The sequence below is a fragment of the Trichoplusia ni genome, unplaced genomic scaffold (assembly GCF_003590095.1).
Source record: "Trichoplusia ni isolate ovarian cell line Hi5 unplaced genomic scaffold, tn1 tig00000442, whole genome shotgun sequence".
Taxonomy (NCBI): domain Eukaryota; kingdom Metazoa; phylum Arthropoda; class Insecta; order Lepidoptera; family Noctuidae; genus Trichoplusia; species Trichoplusia ni.
In genome coordinates, this window is record NW_020800030.1 from 1 (window position 1) to 15,976 (window position 15,976).

At 35.8% G+C, this 15,976-nt stretch overlaps 3 protein-coding genes across 4 annotated transcripts; 2 read left to right on the top strand and 1 right to left on the bottom strand.

Moving 5' to 3' along the window:
- Positions 1 to 60: 60 nt before the first annotated feature.
- LOC113507054 (E3 ubiquitin-protein transferase RMND5B-like) lies at positions 61 to 4,066 on the bottom strand. Of its 2 annotated transcripts, none has more exons than XM_026889911.1 (7): positions 2,979 to 3,307; positions 2,400 to 2,492; positions 2,067 to 2,227; positions 1,591 to 1,797; positions 1,184 to 1,361; positions 678 to 862; positions 61 to 320 (listed from the first exon to the last, which is right to left on the bottom strand). In XM_026889911.1, exons 1-7 carry the CDS (start codon positions 3,046 to 3,048, stop codon positions 159 to 161), a joined length of 1,056 nt encoding a protein of 351 aa, XP_026745712.1. In that variant the 5' UTR covers positions 3,049 to 3,307; the 3' UTR covers positions 61 to 158. The 2 variants fall into 2 exon arrangements, with proteins under 2 accessions (XP_026745712.1, XP_026745711.1); XM_026889910.1 differs by lacking the exon at positions 2,979 to 3,307 and adding an exon at positions 3,707 to 4,066 and having other exon boundaries at positions 141 to 320.
- A 557-nt stretch (positions 4,067 to 4,623) lies between these two features.
- On the top strand, positions 4,624 to 5,885 carry LOC113507055 (prohibitin-2-like). The gene has a single exon (XM_026889912.1). The coding sequence runs from the start codon at positions 4,734 to 4,736 to the stop codon at positions 5,631 to 5,633; it is 900 nt and encodes a 299-aa protein (XP_026745713.1). The 5' UTR covers positions 4,624 to 4,733; the 3' UTR covers positions 5,634 to 5,885.
- Positions 5,886 to 10,134: 4,249 nt separating this feature from the next.
- On the top strand, positions 10,135 to 15,671 carry LOC113507056 (dentin sialophosphoprotein-like). Its single transcript, XM_026889913.1, has 11 exons — positions 10,135 to 10,296; positions 10,644 to 11,516; positions 11,828 to 12,544; positions 12,927 to 13,009; positions 13,394 to 13,584; positions 14,055 to 14,164; positions 14,406 to 14,440; positions 14,565 to 14,768; positions 15,121 to 15,226; positions 15,315 to 15,407; positions 15,522 to 15,671. Exons 1-11 carry the CDS (start codon positions 10,135 to 10,137, stop codon positions 15,669 to 15,671), a joined length of 2,724 nt encoding a protein of 907 aa, XP_026745714.1.
- The last annotated feature ends 305 nt before the right edge of the window (positions 15,672 to 15,976 follow it).

A 15,976-nucleotide genomic window follows, 5' to 3' on the forward strand; every position in this document is an offset into this window, starting at 1 on the left:
GTTTTAACCTGTAAAAATACTCCTAGCCTAAATGCTGTGCAGAAGCGTCACCATAAATAATTATCTCTGTTTATCCGCACAAAAAAGACAGAATATTATGGATCAACATTTTTCCAACAACTTGGCTGTAACATATTTGTACAGAATAAAAGTAAGTGCTATACTAACTTGGCTCCCATGGCGAGTTTGTTGAGCGCGTCCCTAGATATGACGTGTCCGCACAGCAGCCGCATCGGCGGGTTCTGTTCCGACGCCTGCTGCCGCAGGATGGGACACGCGAACACCGAGTGGTAGCCGCCGCCATCCTCACCAAGATCAACCTGGAATATAAAAAGTTTTTATTTAGTTAGTAGACCACAGTACGAAAATGCGGGAGTCGTTATGTTATTGTGTGTTGCTACGTATCAACAATGACGTTATATGTGGTTTATGTTCTTCGGTATGAGGCCGACGTTTCTTTTATAGTGTACTGGCGAACGTTAAATGGATGTCTTACTGCAAATATTAGCAGGTAACCGTAAAAAAGTATTAGGATGAAATTCCTTCAGCAACCAAATACAGTCAAAGATGCTGAGAGGTTATTTACGGGTCACTCAAAAATTTTCTTTAAATTTATTAATATGCAGTGGATAAACATAATGTTTGTATGTGATGTGCAGAGTATTGTATGTGCATACCTCGAAGGGCAGCTCGTCGTCGGACCAGGCGGCGATGACGTGCGGGTGCGACATCTTGGCGCGGATGTCGTGCAGCGCGGGCAGCACGCGCGCGCCCGCCAGCACGCCGCCCGCCAGCGGCGACAGCGGCGCCAGCCGCAGCAGCGCGCACGCCTCCTTGATGAACAGCTCGGCTGCCTCCGCGCCTGCATCGAGACAGTAGCACACTCAAACAAACACTGCATTATAAACACATGTCTAGGCATCCGTTAAGGATAATGACGCCCGATACTTTTACTACTACTGCAATCATCCACTGTCAACAAACAAAAATCAATCATAATTAAAATATTTTGACGTTGAAAATTGACCCCTGTCATGTATTACACGTATTGCACTTTCATTGTTGAAGTGTAGACACGAAACTTTAGTGATCATGAAATGGGTAAATAGACGAAAAAATATATTTTTCATAGTAAATTATTCGTAATGTAAATAATTCGTGTGGTAGTGTGTTGGCATCGTACCGAGCGCCTTGGGGTCGAGCAGATGCTGGTAGATGCTGGGCGCGGGCCCCGCGCCGGGCGTGCACCAGGCCAGCGCGCACACGGCGGCCTGCAGCGCGCGCTCGTGCCGCGCCGCGTGCGCCGGGAACTGCCGCCGCGCGTACTCGATGGCCGCGCCCACGCCCTGCTCGCGGGCCAGCTGCGACCAACACACCATTTAAAATAACTTCAGATAATTGCCACAAATTTTAGACATAATTTTGAACAATTATCTATTTTCTAGGATGCTTGTGTTCTACAAGCACAAGCTAAGTCCTAGAAAAGTCAGGACACAAGCATTGTGCAGAAAGGTATCATTTGCATTTCATGTTTTTTATTTCTTCACCATTTCAAGTCAACAATACCACAACTGACAACAGGTAACACACCTTGAGTGCCTGCATCCTATGCAAAGTGAAGGGTAGTGGAGAGTTGTGTAACTCATGAGCGCGGCGCTCGACCCAGTGCAGGGCTGCACTGGGGTCGCCCTCAGCAAGCGCGGCCGCACAGCGCTGTAGTAATGCAAAAGTGCAAGTCCGCTCCACTCCTGTAACATTCGCTTCTGCCACGAAGGTATCGCCCACGTCTTCTAAACCCTGTTGGATGTTTTGATAAAATATTTTTTTAGTACATGCATGTAATATCTATGTACAATAGTCGTGTTTTAAGGCGGAGTACTGGTCCCTCAGAAAATTAACTATGCAACGTGCAATACCACTTAGCAAGGATAACATGCAGAAAAAAGCATGTTTAACCAACCATTCAGAGAAAATAATTGAAGGTTTATGTTAATAACTGTGAAATTATACAGGTTTTTATCATGATACTGTTCTATAATAATTTGTGAGATATTAGTTTTACTTACCTGTCTATATAAATGTTGTGCGATAGCTTGTTCCATGATAGGCCTATTGACATCATTACAAAATGACTCAGCCTTTGGTGCCACCGAGGCATAGTCAGCTATAAAGTGCCTATCAATAGATTTTCCCACTCGCGATACTGTAGCATGAAGTTCTCTATGCTCTATGGAGTAAAACGAAAATTAAGATAAATATGAATGTGAAATGTTTATAAAGACTTCATGTTATTACACAATACATATACACATTTCTATGTGTTTATACGAGTACACGTCTAGTGAAGTAGAAGTGAGTTTAGAAGCATTCATCCCAGTATGCATTGAAGTAGAACTTACCAGTAGACATCTGAAACACAGCCTGTTTAACAGAAGCTGCCAGGTCAGTCACTGACATGGCCTGTGCTGGTATGAGCGGGGTGTTGGCAGGTTCTAGAAAAAAAATATAAGGTCAATGTTTGTTTATATATAACAGCAATTATTTGATTTTATGTTTGTTAGAAAATAACAAAGTTTCTTTAGTGTTTGTATGTCATTGGTTCACAAATCAATGTAATAAATAAGATATATGCAACTATTATTGTTTACAAGAATAAGATGTGGATCTGAAAGTGGGTATTCTTTAGTAATCGGCTGCATTAATAGGAGGGTGGGGATGGGGGGAGGGGGGAGGGGTGGTGCCCAGGATATACCCCCTAAAGGGAAAAGATGCGGAAACGTATATTTTTTGAGATTTTTTTAAATTTAGTTTTGAGGTTAGGAGTGTCAAAACGGTGTTATTGGCTCGGTCGACGGAGCCCCGCTTCGCGGGGCTCCTACTTCTGGGTGGTTTAAAAATAAATAACCACGAAGTGGTTGGCGGGGTCTATTCGCTCGCTTCGCTCGCTCAACGACCCCGCCAACCACTTCTAACCTAACCTGTCCATGTCGGGGTGCTCCGAGTCGGGGTGTTAACTATGATGATGGTTCTAGATTTAGTTTTATACATTTCAACATTTTACATAAATTTCGATTTATATGATAATCATCATAACAATTTAGAAAAATCACAATACGAAAACACGGAACATAAACAATCGCGAACGAAAAGCGAATGAACTAAATGAACTATTGGAATGTAATTACACTCTTTGACAGTTGAGTGACACTTCAATATGACGGTTAGAGTGAGAAAACACTAGTTTTTGCCATACATTATAAAATTTTCTGTTTCATTTTTGAGAATTAACCTCAAAACTTTAATTTAAGATTTCTCAAAAACTACACATTTCCGCACAAAAACACTTTATATTATAACTCGGGGCATCATTGCCGATCTATTAAAACCAAAAACACCCAGTAATTCGTGCAGCCCGTTTCTAAAGTCAACCCTATTATAATGTTGATAAGCAAGAATCAAGTATTTTAAAGAGAAATGAAAAACCCAGTCAATGTGGTCTGCTTTGTTTATCTGCTTGCATTGACATTCAATAATATTTTACTTATATTCGACGACATACTCATAAAGCAAGACATACGTATGTGGTAGATGCGCAAATAGTCAAAACCACACAACAGCCTAAATAAATAAAAAATGAAAAATACCATGTCATGGCCCAAAAATATACACAAACACACAAACATGACACTGAACAAAGGACACTTACGTTTAGCTATTTCCTTCCTTAAATCTTCCACTTGGTCTATTATATCTTGTAAAACTCTGTTTGTATTATCATTTAGAGAGTTAAATTTTGTTAAAGCTTTATCCAAATCTTGTTCAACCCCAAGACACGAATCCATGGTTAAGTGATCACAATATCGTGGTATATAAACACCGTTACGTAGTTCTAGCAGTAAATACGGCAAATGTTACTAGGAAAGTCACGTTTAATAGCTATGTAATTTAAACAATTTAGATGTATTTTATGAAAACAGACATTTTGCTTTCTACTGAATTTCTAAATTACACAGATAAAAATGAAATGTCATTTACTTTTAGCACTTTCAAAATATTGGCTGTATTGGCTACAGAAATAAACAAGAGAGTTGCAAAGAGTTGCTAGGTATAATACTTTTAAGTTATTATATTAAAATTTGCTTATTTCTTTGTGAAGGAAGATTGCATTTAAAAATCTGTTTAAATTAAATAAAGTCAGATTATAATATAATTCCTGTTTTCATGCATTTACAACCCAACAGGGTAGCAAAAATCTTTTATTGACACAGCGTGCGTCTCAGGATTAACGATTTTTATTCAGTACATTATTTACAAAAGTTTAAACATTGTTAAGGATAAAAGAAGGAGCCCTAAATTGTTATTATTACACTACATTTTTATAAGACTGATTCTGTAAGCAACCAAAAATACTAAAATTCATGCTCTTAACTCTTGTCTTAAGGAAATGATATGGCATAGCTCTTTTAATACATTTTAAATGTTATTGTCAGTTTTTTTTCTGAGAAATACATAAGAATAGATATAAAACTGAATTCCACAATTTAACTGACTGGTTTTTCATTTGTAACGAGAATATTTTTTTTTATTTTTCAATAGATTATCTATCTACCATTCTTGAAGTCTATGGTTATTGCACAATTGTTCGATTTCGACCCGAATAGTTAGGTTAGAAATTTTTTGTTGGAAAATTTATTGAAATTTATTAAAACTATACTTACTGTTACTTTACAAATATGGCACAAAGTAAGCTGAACGACATGGCGGGCAAATTTGCCAAGGGTGGACCACCTGGTCTTAACGCCGGTCTGAAAGTAGCTGCAGTAATAGGTGCGGCGGCTTATGGCATCTCGCAATCATTGTTTACCGTGGAAGGTGGTCATCGGGCCATCATGTTCAACAGGATAGGAGGTATACAAAATGACGTTATGAGCGAGGGTATGCACTTCCGAATTCCTTGGTTCCAGTATCCTATCATATACGACATCAGATCTCGTCCTAGGAAGATTTCATCACCCACCGGTTCTAAGGATTTGCAAATGGTTAACATCTCTTTGAGAGTACTATCACGTCCAAACTCTAGCTCGCTCCCCACCATGTACAGACAACTTGGCACCGACTATGATGAAAAAGTATTGCCTTCCATCTGTAATGAAGTATTAAAATCAGTTGTTGCCAAGTTCAATGCCTCCCAGTTGATAACTCAGCGTCAGCAGGTCTCACTGTTGATCAGGAGGGAGCTGGTGGAGCGTGCTGCTGACTTCAACATAATTTTGGATGATGTTTCCTTGACTGAATTAAGTTTCGGTAAAGAATACACTGCTGCTGTTGAAGCTAAGCAGGTAGCCCAACAAGAAGCTCAGCGTGCTGCTTTTGTTGTTGAAAGAGCAAAGCAAGAGCGTCAGCAGAAAATTGTACAAGCTGAGGGAGAAGCTGAAGCTGCTGAAATGTTGGGTAAGGCCATGGGAATGAACCCTGGTTACCTCAAGCTGCGTAAGATTCGTGCTGCCCAAAGCATCTCCAGAATGATTGCTCAATCACAGAACCGTGTGTTCCTCCCGGGCAACAGCTTGATGATCAACCTGCAAGACCCCACCTTTGACGACCTTTCCGAGAAGCTGACTAAGAAGAAGTAACATGAGGCTGAGAGTGTGTCAGCTGAAGGCCTGGAGCCAGCGACCACTCTTACAGATGTTGATGCTGCTGTTATAATAGGTGGAGCTGCTTCAGTTGTTGTTTAAGCATTTTTCAAGACGAATAACATAAGCATTATAAATTGTGTGAACAGTCAGCCTACTCACAAAATATACTATTGCATTTTACGTTATTTAGTTGTAGGTTTATAGTATGTATGGGAATCTAATTGAAATAAAAAGGTTCAAAATTAATTTGTTGTTATTATTTTTTGTTGGCCTTAATGCATTAGGTGAAGCTACTTATTCCAAAATAATTTATGGTTAAAATTTAAATACATTAGGTAATATTATCTTTACGAGTATTATCCACTAATCAGATTACAAAGCTGTAGTCCAGTCAAGCAAATAAAGCCCTCAGCTCAACTGTATAGGGATGTTTAAAAACGAGTGTATTGTTGCTTTTTAACCTTCATTTAAAAATCTAGGACGTGATGGTGAACTCAAATTAGTTCTGACCTGTGGCTTTTTTATTCGAAAATGAAAATGGTTAAGCCAAACAAGCTGACTTCTCGGTTTGAGCAACGTAATGTCTGTAATAAACTACAACCACCATGAATTTTATTAATCTCTTATAAGGCTGAAGCCACACTAGTTTCAATCGTCAATGCCTATTATGCTGGGTCCACACTAGTGGCTAACATCATTATCCATTAACGTAATAATTATTACGTTAGATAGAATTAAGCTATCGCCTAACACTAAGCGACAATGTTAATGCGTTAACTTGTGGCTACACCTACGGTTGTCGTTGATAATCGCGATAATTAATGGCATTTTTCGTTAGTGTGGCCCTAGCTCAAACTTAATAATTATATCAGTAGCTCGAATTCGTTTTGTCTCCACGAAATACCTACAATAGTTTTTTAGCTACTCTGGAACGACCGTCCATGTCTGTTCTCTTGACCGTGGGTGTTCCGCAGATGCAGACGCAGAGTACAAAATACATATAAATATAAATAAAATATTATATTTTTTCCCGTTCATGTAACTCTATTTCTCATAGCCTAGAAATAGGCTAGGTATATAACGTAAAAAAATGAAATCTCGTATCATTAGTTCCAGAGATCAGCGCGTTCAAACAAAAAAGTCTACAGTTTAATAATATTAGAATAGACCTTATGTTCCACAAATAAACTGCCGAAATTTTTGTATGTAGGTAACTGGTAAAAAAATATGCATATATATGGGGTGGATTTTAGATCCAGGCCTAATAAGCGAGAAAACTGGGAGCTGTTTTATTTTCGGTTCAATCAAGCTTCTTAAATTAACAAACATTAAAAAGTTATGCAATATCCCAAAAATCTATGCATTTTAATCTTATTCCTATGCTTTATAGCGATCAAAGGCAGCATGCAGGGGTTAATATATCGTTATATACCTACCTACACCATTGTGTATGTACATCTTCACATATTATGCATTATTATCTTACCTATTTTTGTGCCAACATTCTGACTACATAGCATAGCATTAATTTAATAAGTATATACTTAGTTGTGTTTTTATTGATATAAATAGTTATGGCTACTTTAAAGCAGTTAATGTTATGCTATAATTGGTCAGTAGCTGATATCTGGAGTGACTTTGGCTACTTTCAGATTTAATATTTATATTTGAAAAGTAAAATAAGACTAAATACTGTCCAGTTCCGCTCGCAGCTCACGCGTTTGCCACCACTTCCATCTAGTCGGGCTATTCACTGATCGCATTATATAAAGATATTTTAAATTAAAAGTAAGGATGTAATAGAAAAAAAAATTGGACAGAATAATGCAAAATCCAAATAAAACCTAATTAACATTTTAGTTAAATTCCACGCGAACGAAGTCGCGGGTACAGATAGTCCCATATAAAACAACTTGTGTTTATCAAATGGACAGTAGGGAACCAAACTGTATGGATAACCAAGTGTATAGGAACCACAAATAATCAACAGTTTAGGCAATGAAGGTTCGATCCACATACTTGTAGTTCAAGCATTCAGTAGTGTGAATGCCTAAATATTTGTTCTGACCATGTGTGTAAAATTAAATAAAATTTCTCAACACAGATTTCCTGCGACAAAAATTGAATTAGGTTGAAGCATTTGTCTATCGGAGGCCAACATTAAAACTTGATTCATTTAACAAGTATTTATTAATACCTTACTACAAAATATTCCATATTATATTTCACTATAAGAGCCATCTCTTAAAATATATACAAACAATACAATACAAGTACTTCAATGTTATTGCAATTTAATAATTTAAATTATAAACATTTCCATTATATGAATGAGTGCACTAACAAATTAATAGTGGACTTTACATAAAATAAAATCTATGGTTAATTTCTCAACAATGTTTATTACACTAACGGATATAATATAATATATGCATGTGTTCTTTCTACTTTTTCAATGCAGATGGTTGGGGTAGCCGGAATTTGGACATTTCAACTTCAGCTTCAAAGAAACTGGTGCTGTCGTATTGGTAATATTCTGGCACTTTGTAAGCTCCAGTCTTCTGAGGATCAACACCAGGGCCCAGTGGTTGATTTGCAGGATGGATAACATTACTGCTTAGTCCAGGAACATCAGGAACCGTCTGAGATGATTGTGCAGACGATGAAGGAGTGCTCTGAGGACCCTCGCTGAAGAAACGAGGCAAAACTCGTAACGAGTTCCTTCTTAGGACATTCATTTTTTTTTAATTATTACACAACCACAACAACCAAAAAAAGTGCAATATTTTGACATTGACAAGTCGCTGAACAGCTGGTTCGTCCACAGATTACTGTCAGATAGTATAGTCTTTTCAAATTACAGCCAACTAATTAACTAATTTGAATTTAGGTGTGTTTATTGTTGTTCTAATTATTTCTTTATAGAGAATTTTACAAAAGAAAATCATCGTGAGATACGCTCTAAATATGAATAAAATTTGGAATAGTCAACCTTCAATAATCCAGTTTGTTGATTAGTCCCAAAAATACCTACATAATTACAAAATTGTTCAATTTTTCTGTAAATGAAAAAGGCCTAAACCAGCTCTAGTCAACTTGTGGCTCGCGATCCACAATGCGCTTTCATTGCGGTTTATTTTATTATTTTAGCGTTAACAAAATATATACCTAAAGTGCAAGGTGTAGTCAGATTTTGCGAAATGAATTATATGTTAAATTCTCTTACACTTAAAGTTTTGTACTTAATTAGGTATTTGTGTGATATGGATTGTTAACGCTTCGGCGGAACATCAGCCCGCAGTAGTGATGCTATTATACAATCATCTTTTTAATTCATTCAGTTGACACTTCTGTGTTATAAAATAATTTTGATATATATGATATTAAAAATAATTGTTATCATTCAACAAGTGCTTAAGTCGATTTTTCACAATCGATTTTGTTACAAAATAAATGTTATTGAAGTTCCTGTTAGTGTTGTTAAATATCAAAACTTAATCCTTTTTTTAATAAAATATGACGATGTTATGCTTTAGATTTTGATAAGCAATAAACATTATTTATTCATAAGCCGAAAAAAAAATGATAGATGGATCGTTACACTGGCATTCATAACTTCCGTGGTACATTGCGTCTCTCTAGTGTCTATGGTTCTTTTTCACGACTGTTTTGGATAGTTTACCTACCTTGCCTATATTGCCGATTTTTCGGTCTGGATGCGGAATATGTGGATTATTTTACAGTGCAATCTATAATACAACGTATTATAATGTTTTTCAATCATAGTTAATTCCTTTTGCTTAATAGATTTCCGTATAACGCTAGTTCAGCCATTTACATGAAAGGTGAGTACAAAAAATTGGTACCTCTATTTTTTTTGTAAAGCTTATGTTTCGCCTTAGTGACACTGTGACAACAATGATTTTAAGAATACATTTCTGATTTATACTCACTCAGTCCGTTGTACCTGATTGTTAGTAATTATGCATACAGTGCTGCATAAGTAATAGTTCATGTATATATCTATTTGCCGCTATTTTGTGTTTTATATTTATGTATAGCAGCTATAACCCGACCGAGTTGAATATGTCGCGAGGAAAGGAAGCGCTACGTTCCATTTCATTTCATGAGGTCTTGCAATCGATTGAATATCTATTCTTAATTTGGTACCAGTCTACTAGCTATCAGGAACTTAAGTATTGTTGACCTTATGACGGAATTTCTTGTATGATTTAAAATTTGGTGGTAATTACATCCAAAACTTAATGAATGTTCTCGGTAAAAAAAATAAATGTAAAAAAAATCGAAATGGAACGTTTTTTAGTCTATGGTGTTTTATACGCTTTTTCCGAATTAGTTAAATTGGAGAATCGTAATTACACTCTGTGAAGTGCGAAGTCAAAATGCATGCATATTGACGACTACATTTTATTATTGGTCTCGTTACGATATTTGTGTATAACTTACGAGTTCATTGTGAAATCTGATATATGAAATGGCGGCCGAAGTGCCTGTAAGTGTTGTATTATGTGAAGCAATGGAGTATCTGTCTAAACTTGGTGCTAATCTACGAACTCGGTCCGAAAATTTGAAAGACAAGAGAATTAATAAAGACAAACTAAAGAATGCTCATGCTGTTCATAAAGCTGCCTCTAAGGTGCTTCTTATTTGCGAACTGTCAAAAAAGTCTCTAGAAAAAGTTGAAAACTGTGTTCAGAGTGTAATCTCGCGAGTTGACGCATCTCAAGCTCCATCGAATGTTGGCGGGAAAAGTCAAGAGAAACCAAAGTTTTACTATTTCGAATATGACACACATAAATTACGAATATCTAAGAAAATTTCAATAAAACATTATACATCAGCTAAAGTAGTCGCCAAAAGTATGACTATTTCAATGCATGATAATTATCCTGTTTATTACGATTGCAAACTAAAGAGACTCAGGGTAGGAACTTCAGACTTCAAAAGTCGTAAATTGGCAATATTGATTTTGAAACTAATCAGGGTAAATCTGACTCCAATCAAAATGAAATTGTTGATGTAGAATCTGATGATGCAAAAACTGAAATGGCTGAGAATTCAAGTGATGTTACAAAATCTACACAAAATACTGCAGAATGTACCAGTACCAACAGTGATAGGAGAAAACCATTGAGAATTATGAGCATCAGTGACACTGAAGATGACATTGTACCTTTAGCGACTAAATCCTCAAATTCTGTCTCAACTGAAGATAGTGTAAGTAAATTAGTAAGTGATGAAAATAAAAGTGAAGATAGTAGTGCCACAACTGAAAATAATAATGTTGACCATACTGAATCCTTGGTTAAAGAACACAGAGAGTCTCATTCTGGGCCAGAGGATGGAAAGGTTTCCACAGAAGAAAGTAGTAAAAAAAAATCTACAAAAGGTGGTCCAATCACAATATTTTTTAACAGAAAGAATACAGTGAAAAAATCCAAAACAAATGGACAACAAAAGAATTCAAGTCAAATACTGCCTGTAGATGACACCAATAGTGAAGAAGATTTTAAAAGCAATAAAAATAAAGAGGCACAAAAAGAGAATAAACCTGCAAGTAATGAAGCAAATTGCAGTAGTGACAATCTTGAACCCATCAAAAGGAAAAGAAAAAATTCAAATGTAAGTGATTCTTCAAGTCAAATTAATGATGATTCCACTAAGAATTCAGAAGAAAATAACATGCAGAAGGAACTTAATGATGATTCTAATGACTCAAACAATTCAAAACCCTTGATCCGCTGTGTTAATATTACAAAATTATTAAAACCAGATGCAGTGCCAGTCAAAAGTGACTTGTTTGCAGGAAAACAAAGTGATATAAGAGAGCATTTCAGCAAAAAAGGAAGTGCTCAGGTTCATAGTAAAGAGGAATCAAAAATTTACAATCTCGGAAATAAGGAATCCTCAAAATCAATGATTATTAAAAATAAAAGCAATTGGGATAGTAAACTTAAAGAAGTTAAGAATTTCAAACTCAAAAAGTTTAGTTTAAATGTAGAAAGACTGCCAGAATTAAGTACAAAGTTTTTACTTGACCATAATCTTATTAGAATTATTCAAGGTGGCCATACTGTATGTGAAGTTAGAAAAGATGAAGCAAAGTCTGATACATATATGAAAAAAGTTAAAAATGCCTTATTGAATGATTCTGAATCAGATGACAGTGTAAAAGCTCAATCAAAAGAGTAAAACATAGCCTGCTTAATGATTCTGATTCCGATAAAGAAATTGGAACAAATATTGACAGTCAGGTAGTGAGCCAAAAGGAAATTAATCCTGCAACTATTAAAGATTCACTACTTTGTGATTCTGACTCTGACAAAAATGAAGAACAGGTTGTTAAAGAAAACAGTAAAGTCTCTGATGGCAATACTAATAACAGTCAAGAAAGAATTGATACAGTGGTTGAAAACATTATAGCATCATTGTCTAGGTTAAATGAACATTCAGCTCAAAACCAAGAAAAGAGTGATGACAGTAGTCTTAAGTCTTATGTAAATAAGGAAAATGATAATCATAATGTCAGTGAAACAGAGAAACTAAATGAACCTTGCCATGATACTATCAAAGCAAAATCATCTTTATTAAATGACAGTGATAGTGATTCCGAACCATTTCCAAGAACTAAGGAGAGGTTTATAAGTGCCAGGGAAAGTAGTGAACTAAAAAAAATGCTTCTCAATCATTCATCCAGTTCAGAGCATGAAGAATCTGTAACAAATGTGTTAAAAAGAGGCAGAAAAAAATCACGATCATCAAATTCATCATCTTCAGAAACAGCAAAGTCAAAAAAAACGGCATGTAGTGAAAAAGCCCACAACAGTAGTATCAACCAAATTGATGGGACTGTTGATGAACACTCTGATTCCAGTGTTAAAAAGGTTAGGATATAAGTTACCACACCAATATGACAGATTGCCTTTACTGCGAAATTAATTAAATACATATATTTGTGTAATTCAAATAAGAAAATGTCGCATTTACTATGGAAAGTCTCGAAATTATTGTACTTGTCTACATAATATGTAAACATATTTTCAGTAAAAATGTTGTTATGTGTTAGTATAAGCGCACAATAAAATGCCCATAAATATATTTGGAGTTTTTATTTAGTACAAAATTTAGACAATACATAAAGAATTTATACATTTTCAGAAGATAAGATCAGCTTAAAACAGTTCAGAAAGTAAGGGCTGTCTAATACCCTTGCCTCATTACTAATATTGAAAACAGGGACAATAAAGATTATAAAAATAATTACAGATGGTACGCTCTAAATCAAAACCCAGTGGCAGCAGTGTCCAGAACTCAGAAATTCAAGATGCGAGTGACAGAGATATTGAAGGGTAAATATTTTTCCTTGTGGCAATCAAACATGCCAGTTAAATACATATCTCCATCATTATTTCACATTTCATCTTACCTTGTACTCTTACTGGAAATAAAGTATAGTGGATGCTGTACATGCTATGCTAAAACAATCAAACTGATGTTAGTAATTATAAAAACAAAATGAGTTGACCTTGAGGTGTCCTAGAAAACTCATACCATCATATTATTCAGCTAATGAGAAGTTTTATTGTACAAGCCATTAAAATTAGGCACTAATCACGAAATATGTCTATTATATATATCACATAGTCTTTTTTCTTAGCTGTTCTACTTGAAGGATATTTCATCATAGGTGAATTATATGAAATGGTTCCACTAACATAGTCGAATGTTCGTAGGCTGACAAATTTAAACAGTTTAAACAAATCTCGACGGCATGGTTCTTCGTCAAACAATACTGAGAGCAGGAGTTCTGCGAGGCAAGCGTGTAAGCTGAAGCAGACGCCGACCATCGGCGAGGACTTATTGCACGCTGAGAGCAGCTCAGACGTCTCGGAGAACAATGTCGACGAAAATGTTGAAGAAGAAGGTATACTTCATCCACGTCCATATCCTGCATATTAAAAATGCAGGGAATAATTGGGAGTGTAGGGAATAATTCTTGACTTTCGTTTTTTCAAAACGTAAAGACCGAATCGAATTAGGTTATTCTGTTAACGGAAAACAAAACAAAAGGATAATAAAAATATTTGAGTCTTTAGAAAGGGAGGAACTACCCTAAGCCATTGTCATCAACACATTCTCTTAACTTTTAATCGTATTTCTGCCATACATTATTTTATATAGCCCATATTTATTGGAAGGAAGGAAGTTAAAAAACAAACTCAACAGATGATATGTGTGATGTGCGTGACCTAAGCATCACCTTTTATGATCCATCACACTTATGCAGGTATTATTTTGACTTACAGAGAAACAGGCTTTCTTAGGCTACAGTAGAACCCTAACAGTCATCATTCTAGTGACTAGTACCTCAAACTCACGTATTTCATTTTACAGATTTACCTAAAATTCATGGTCTTAACGGAGACAGCATCGGTCATCTCGCTAAAGATGATTTACTAAATGAAAGTGATTCTTCGGCGTCTCAGGATGTAGAGGCCACTGAGGTGAGCAAAATTTGTATTGCTTGTGTATCATCATCATCATTATTAACCATTAAAAAAAAAGCTTATAGTCGTAAGAATGTAGTCTACTTTAATCATAATTAGAAGCTCTGAAAAGTACATAGTTCGTTGTGTCAATTTGTTAAAAAAAAAACCACATTTTATAGTCTTAGAAGTCGAATGCCAGGAGCATGTGGAGGATGCATTTATGTGTCATCAAGTTAATGCAAAGAAATCTTTACAGGATACACAACACATAGAAGATTCCGAGGAAGAAAAGTAAGTATAAGTATATTAAGTAGCTATAAGAAATTAAATAACCTTTACGAACACCTATTATTAGAGAATAGCCGACCTGGCATGTTACAATAGTCATTCTTATTAGAACAAATCATATTCACAGCGTTATATCAAAAAGGCGTAAGGCAAATGCAATATCATCAGACTCAGAAGGCGGGACTTCGCGTCGTAAACATGAAGACGATGAAGAAGCTAGGGTTAGCGACTTTGAGGATTCCGAGGATGAGAGCTCAGAGTCTGCAAAACGCTCCAAGCGGAAGAAAAAGCCCTCGGAAAGCGACGGATCAGCGGGATCTAGTAATGAGGGGTATGTTGTATTCAAATATTCGATTTAGGCTACTATTTAGCATTGTTGTTATTTAACATTGTCGAGCAACCGGATTCGCTCATAACTCCCTAAACTATCTAGGTACCTATGATAAACAAACTATTTTATATGCATGCAGTTCTACGCAAGGATTTGTATTCAGTACTATTATGATGCAACAAGCACTGCTGAATTTTTTTTTATAAAATAAAATAAATATATTCGAACTAATGACTAGAATCGAATCTCAATTTTTTGCATAGATTGTTAGTTTTCGAAGGGACCAGTGTGAAGGTGGACTCACAATGGATACAGAAATGATAATGACTTATGGATAGCTTTTTTTTTCTAGAAAAAAGAAACGTCGACGCATAAAACAAGTTAATGATAGTGATGGATCTGGATCGGACACTGAAAATGAAGGTAGAAATAAACACGGCAGGAAGAATATACGTAAGGTAAAGAAGCAGAATGACTTTAATGTGTCAATATTAAACAATAGTGTAAAATAGTCGTGTCAATGATTTATAATGTATTTGTTTGTAGGTAATGGGTAAGAATCAGTTAGAGGAAGCTACAAAGAAAGCTGCTCGCGAAGAAAAGGAAAGAATTGCTCGTATTGCAGATAGACAGAAATTGGTAAGTTTTCATTGTCAGATTTTTATATGCGACCCTATATTCCAGGTAGTTAGTTTCCTTTTATGTTGAAAAATAACACCCGCCAATTAATAACCTATTATTCTTAATTTACAGTACAATAATTTGGACTTTGATGAGACTGGAAAGCCGGATGAAGTTGTCTTGGAAAAAGTCGTGTTGGATTTCGATCCAGAAACTAAAGAACCACTAATTCAAGTTGACAGAGGTCTCGTCAAGAAGTTGAAACCACATCAGGTATGCTGATAAATATGGACTGTAAACACTAACATTTTATTCAAGCACTAGCTGTTGCCCGCGACTTTGTCCGCGTTTTTAGAAGATATAAGTTATGATTTATACCTGCCCTTTTTTCCCCACATTTTCCATTTTATCTTCGCTCCTATTAGTCGCAGCGTGATGGTTTATAGCCTAAAGCCTTCCTGGATGAATGGTCTATTCAACACAAAAATAATTTTTCAATTCATTTTATTTCATTTCATTTCATAATTGATCCATTTATCAGCTAGGCTCTAGAGTTTCTCTTAGGGAGCGGTTTAAAGAGATAGGCA

What these genes read in the sequence shown, in the direction of transcription:
- LOC113507054 (XM_026889910.1), bottom strand. Translation starts at nt 3,842, where the DNA reads ATGGATTCGTGTCTTGGGGTTGAACAAGATTTGGATAAAGCTTTAACA. An exon ending in AAGGAAGGAAATAGCTAAAC is followed by an intron (nt 2,493 to 3,706) that starts GTAAGTGTCCTT and finishes TTTTTTTTCTAG; the next exon opens with AACCTGCCAACACCCCGCTC. An exon ending in CACAACATTTATATAGACAG is followed by an intron (nt 1,798 to 2,066) that starts GTAAGTAAAACT and finishes AACATCCAACAG; the next exon opens with GGTTTAGAAGACGTGGGCGA.
- LOC113507055 (XM_026889912.1), top strand. Translation starts at nt 4,734, where the DNA reads ATGGCACAAAGTAAGCTGAACGACATGGCGGGCAAATTTGCCAAGGGT.
- LOC113507056 (XM_026889913.1), top strand. Translation starts at nt 10,135, where the DNA reads ATGGCGGCCGAAGTGCCTGTAAGTGTTGTATTATGTGAAGCAATGGAG. An exon ending in GCAAAAAAGGAAGTGCTCAG is followed by an intron (nt 11,517 to 11,827) that starts GTTCATAGTAAA and finishes ATCAGATGACAG; the next exon opens with TGTAAAAGCTCAATCAAAAG. An exon ending in GCAGGAAGAATATACGTAAG is followed by an intron (nt 15,227 to 15,314) that starts GTAAAGAAGCAG and finishes ATTTGTTTGTAG; the next exon opens with GTAATGGGTAAGAATCAGTT.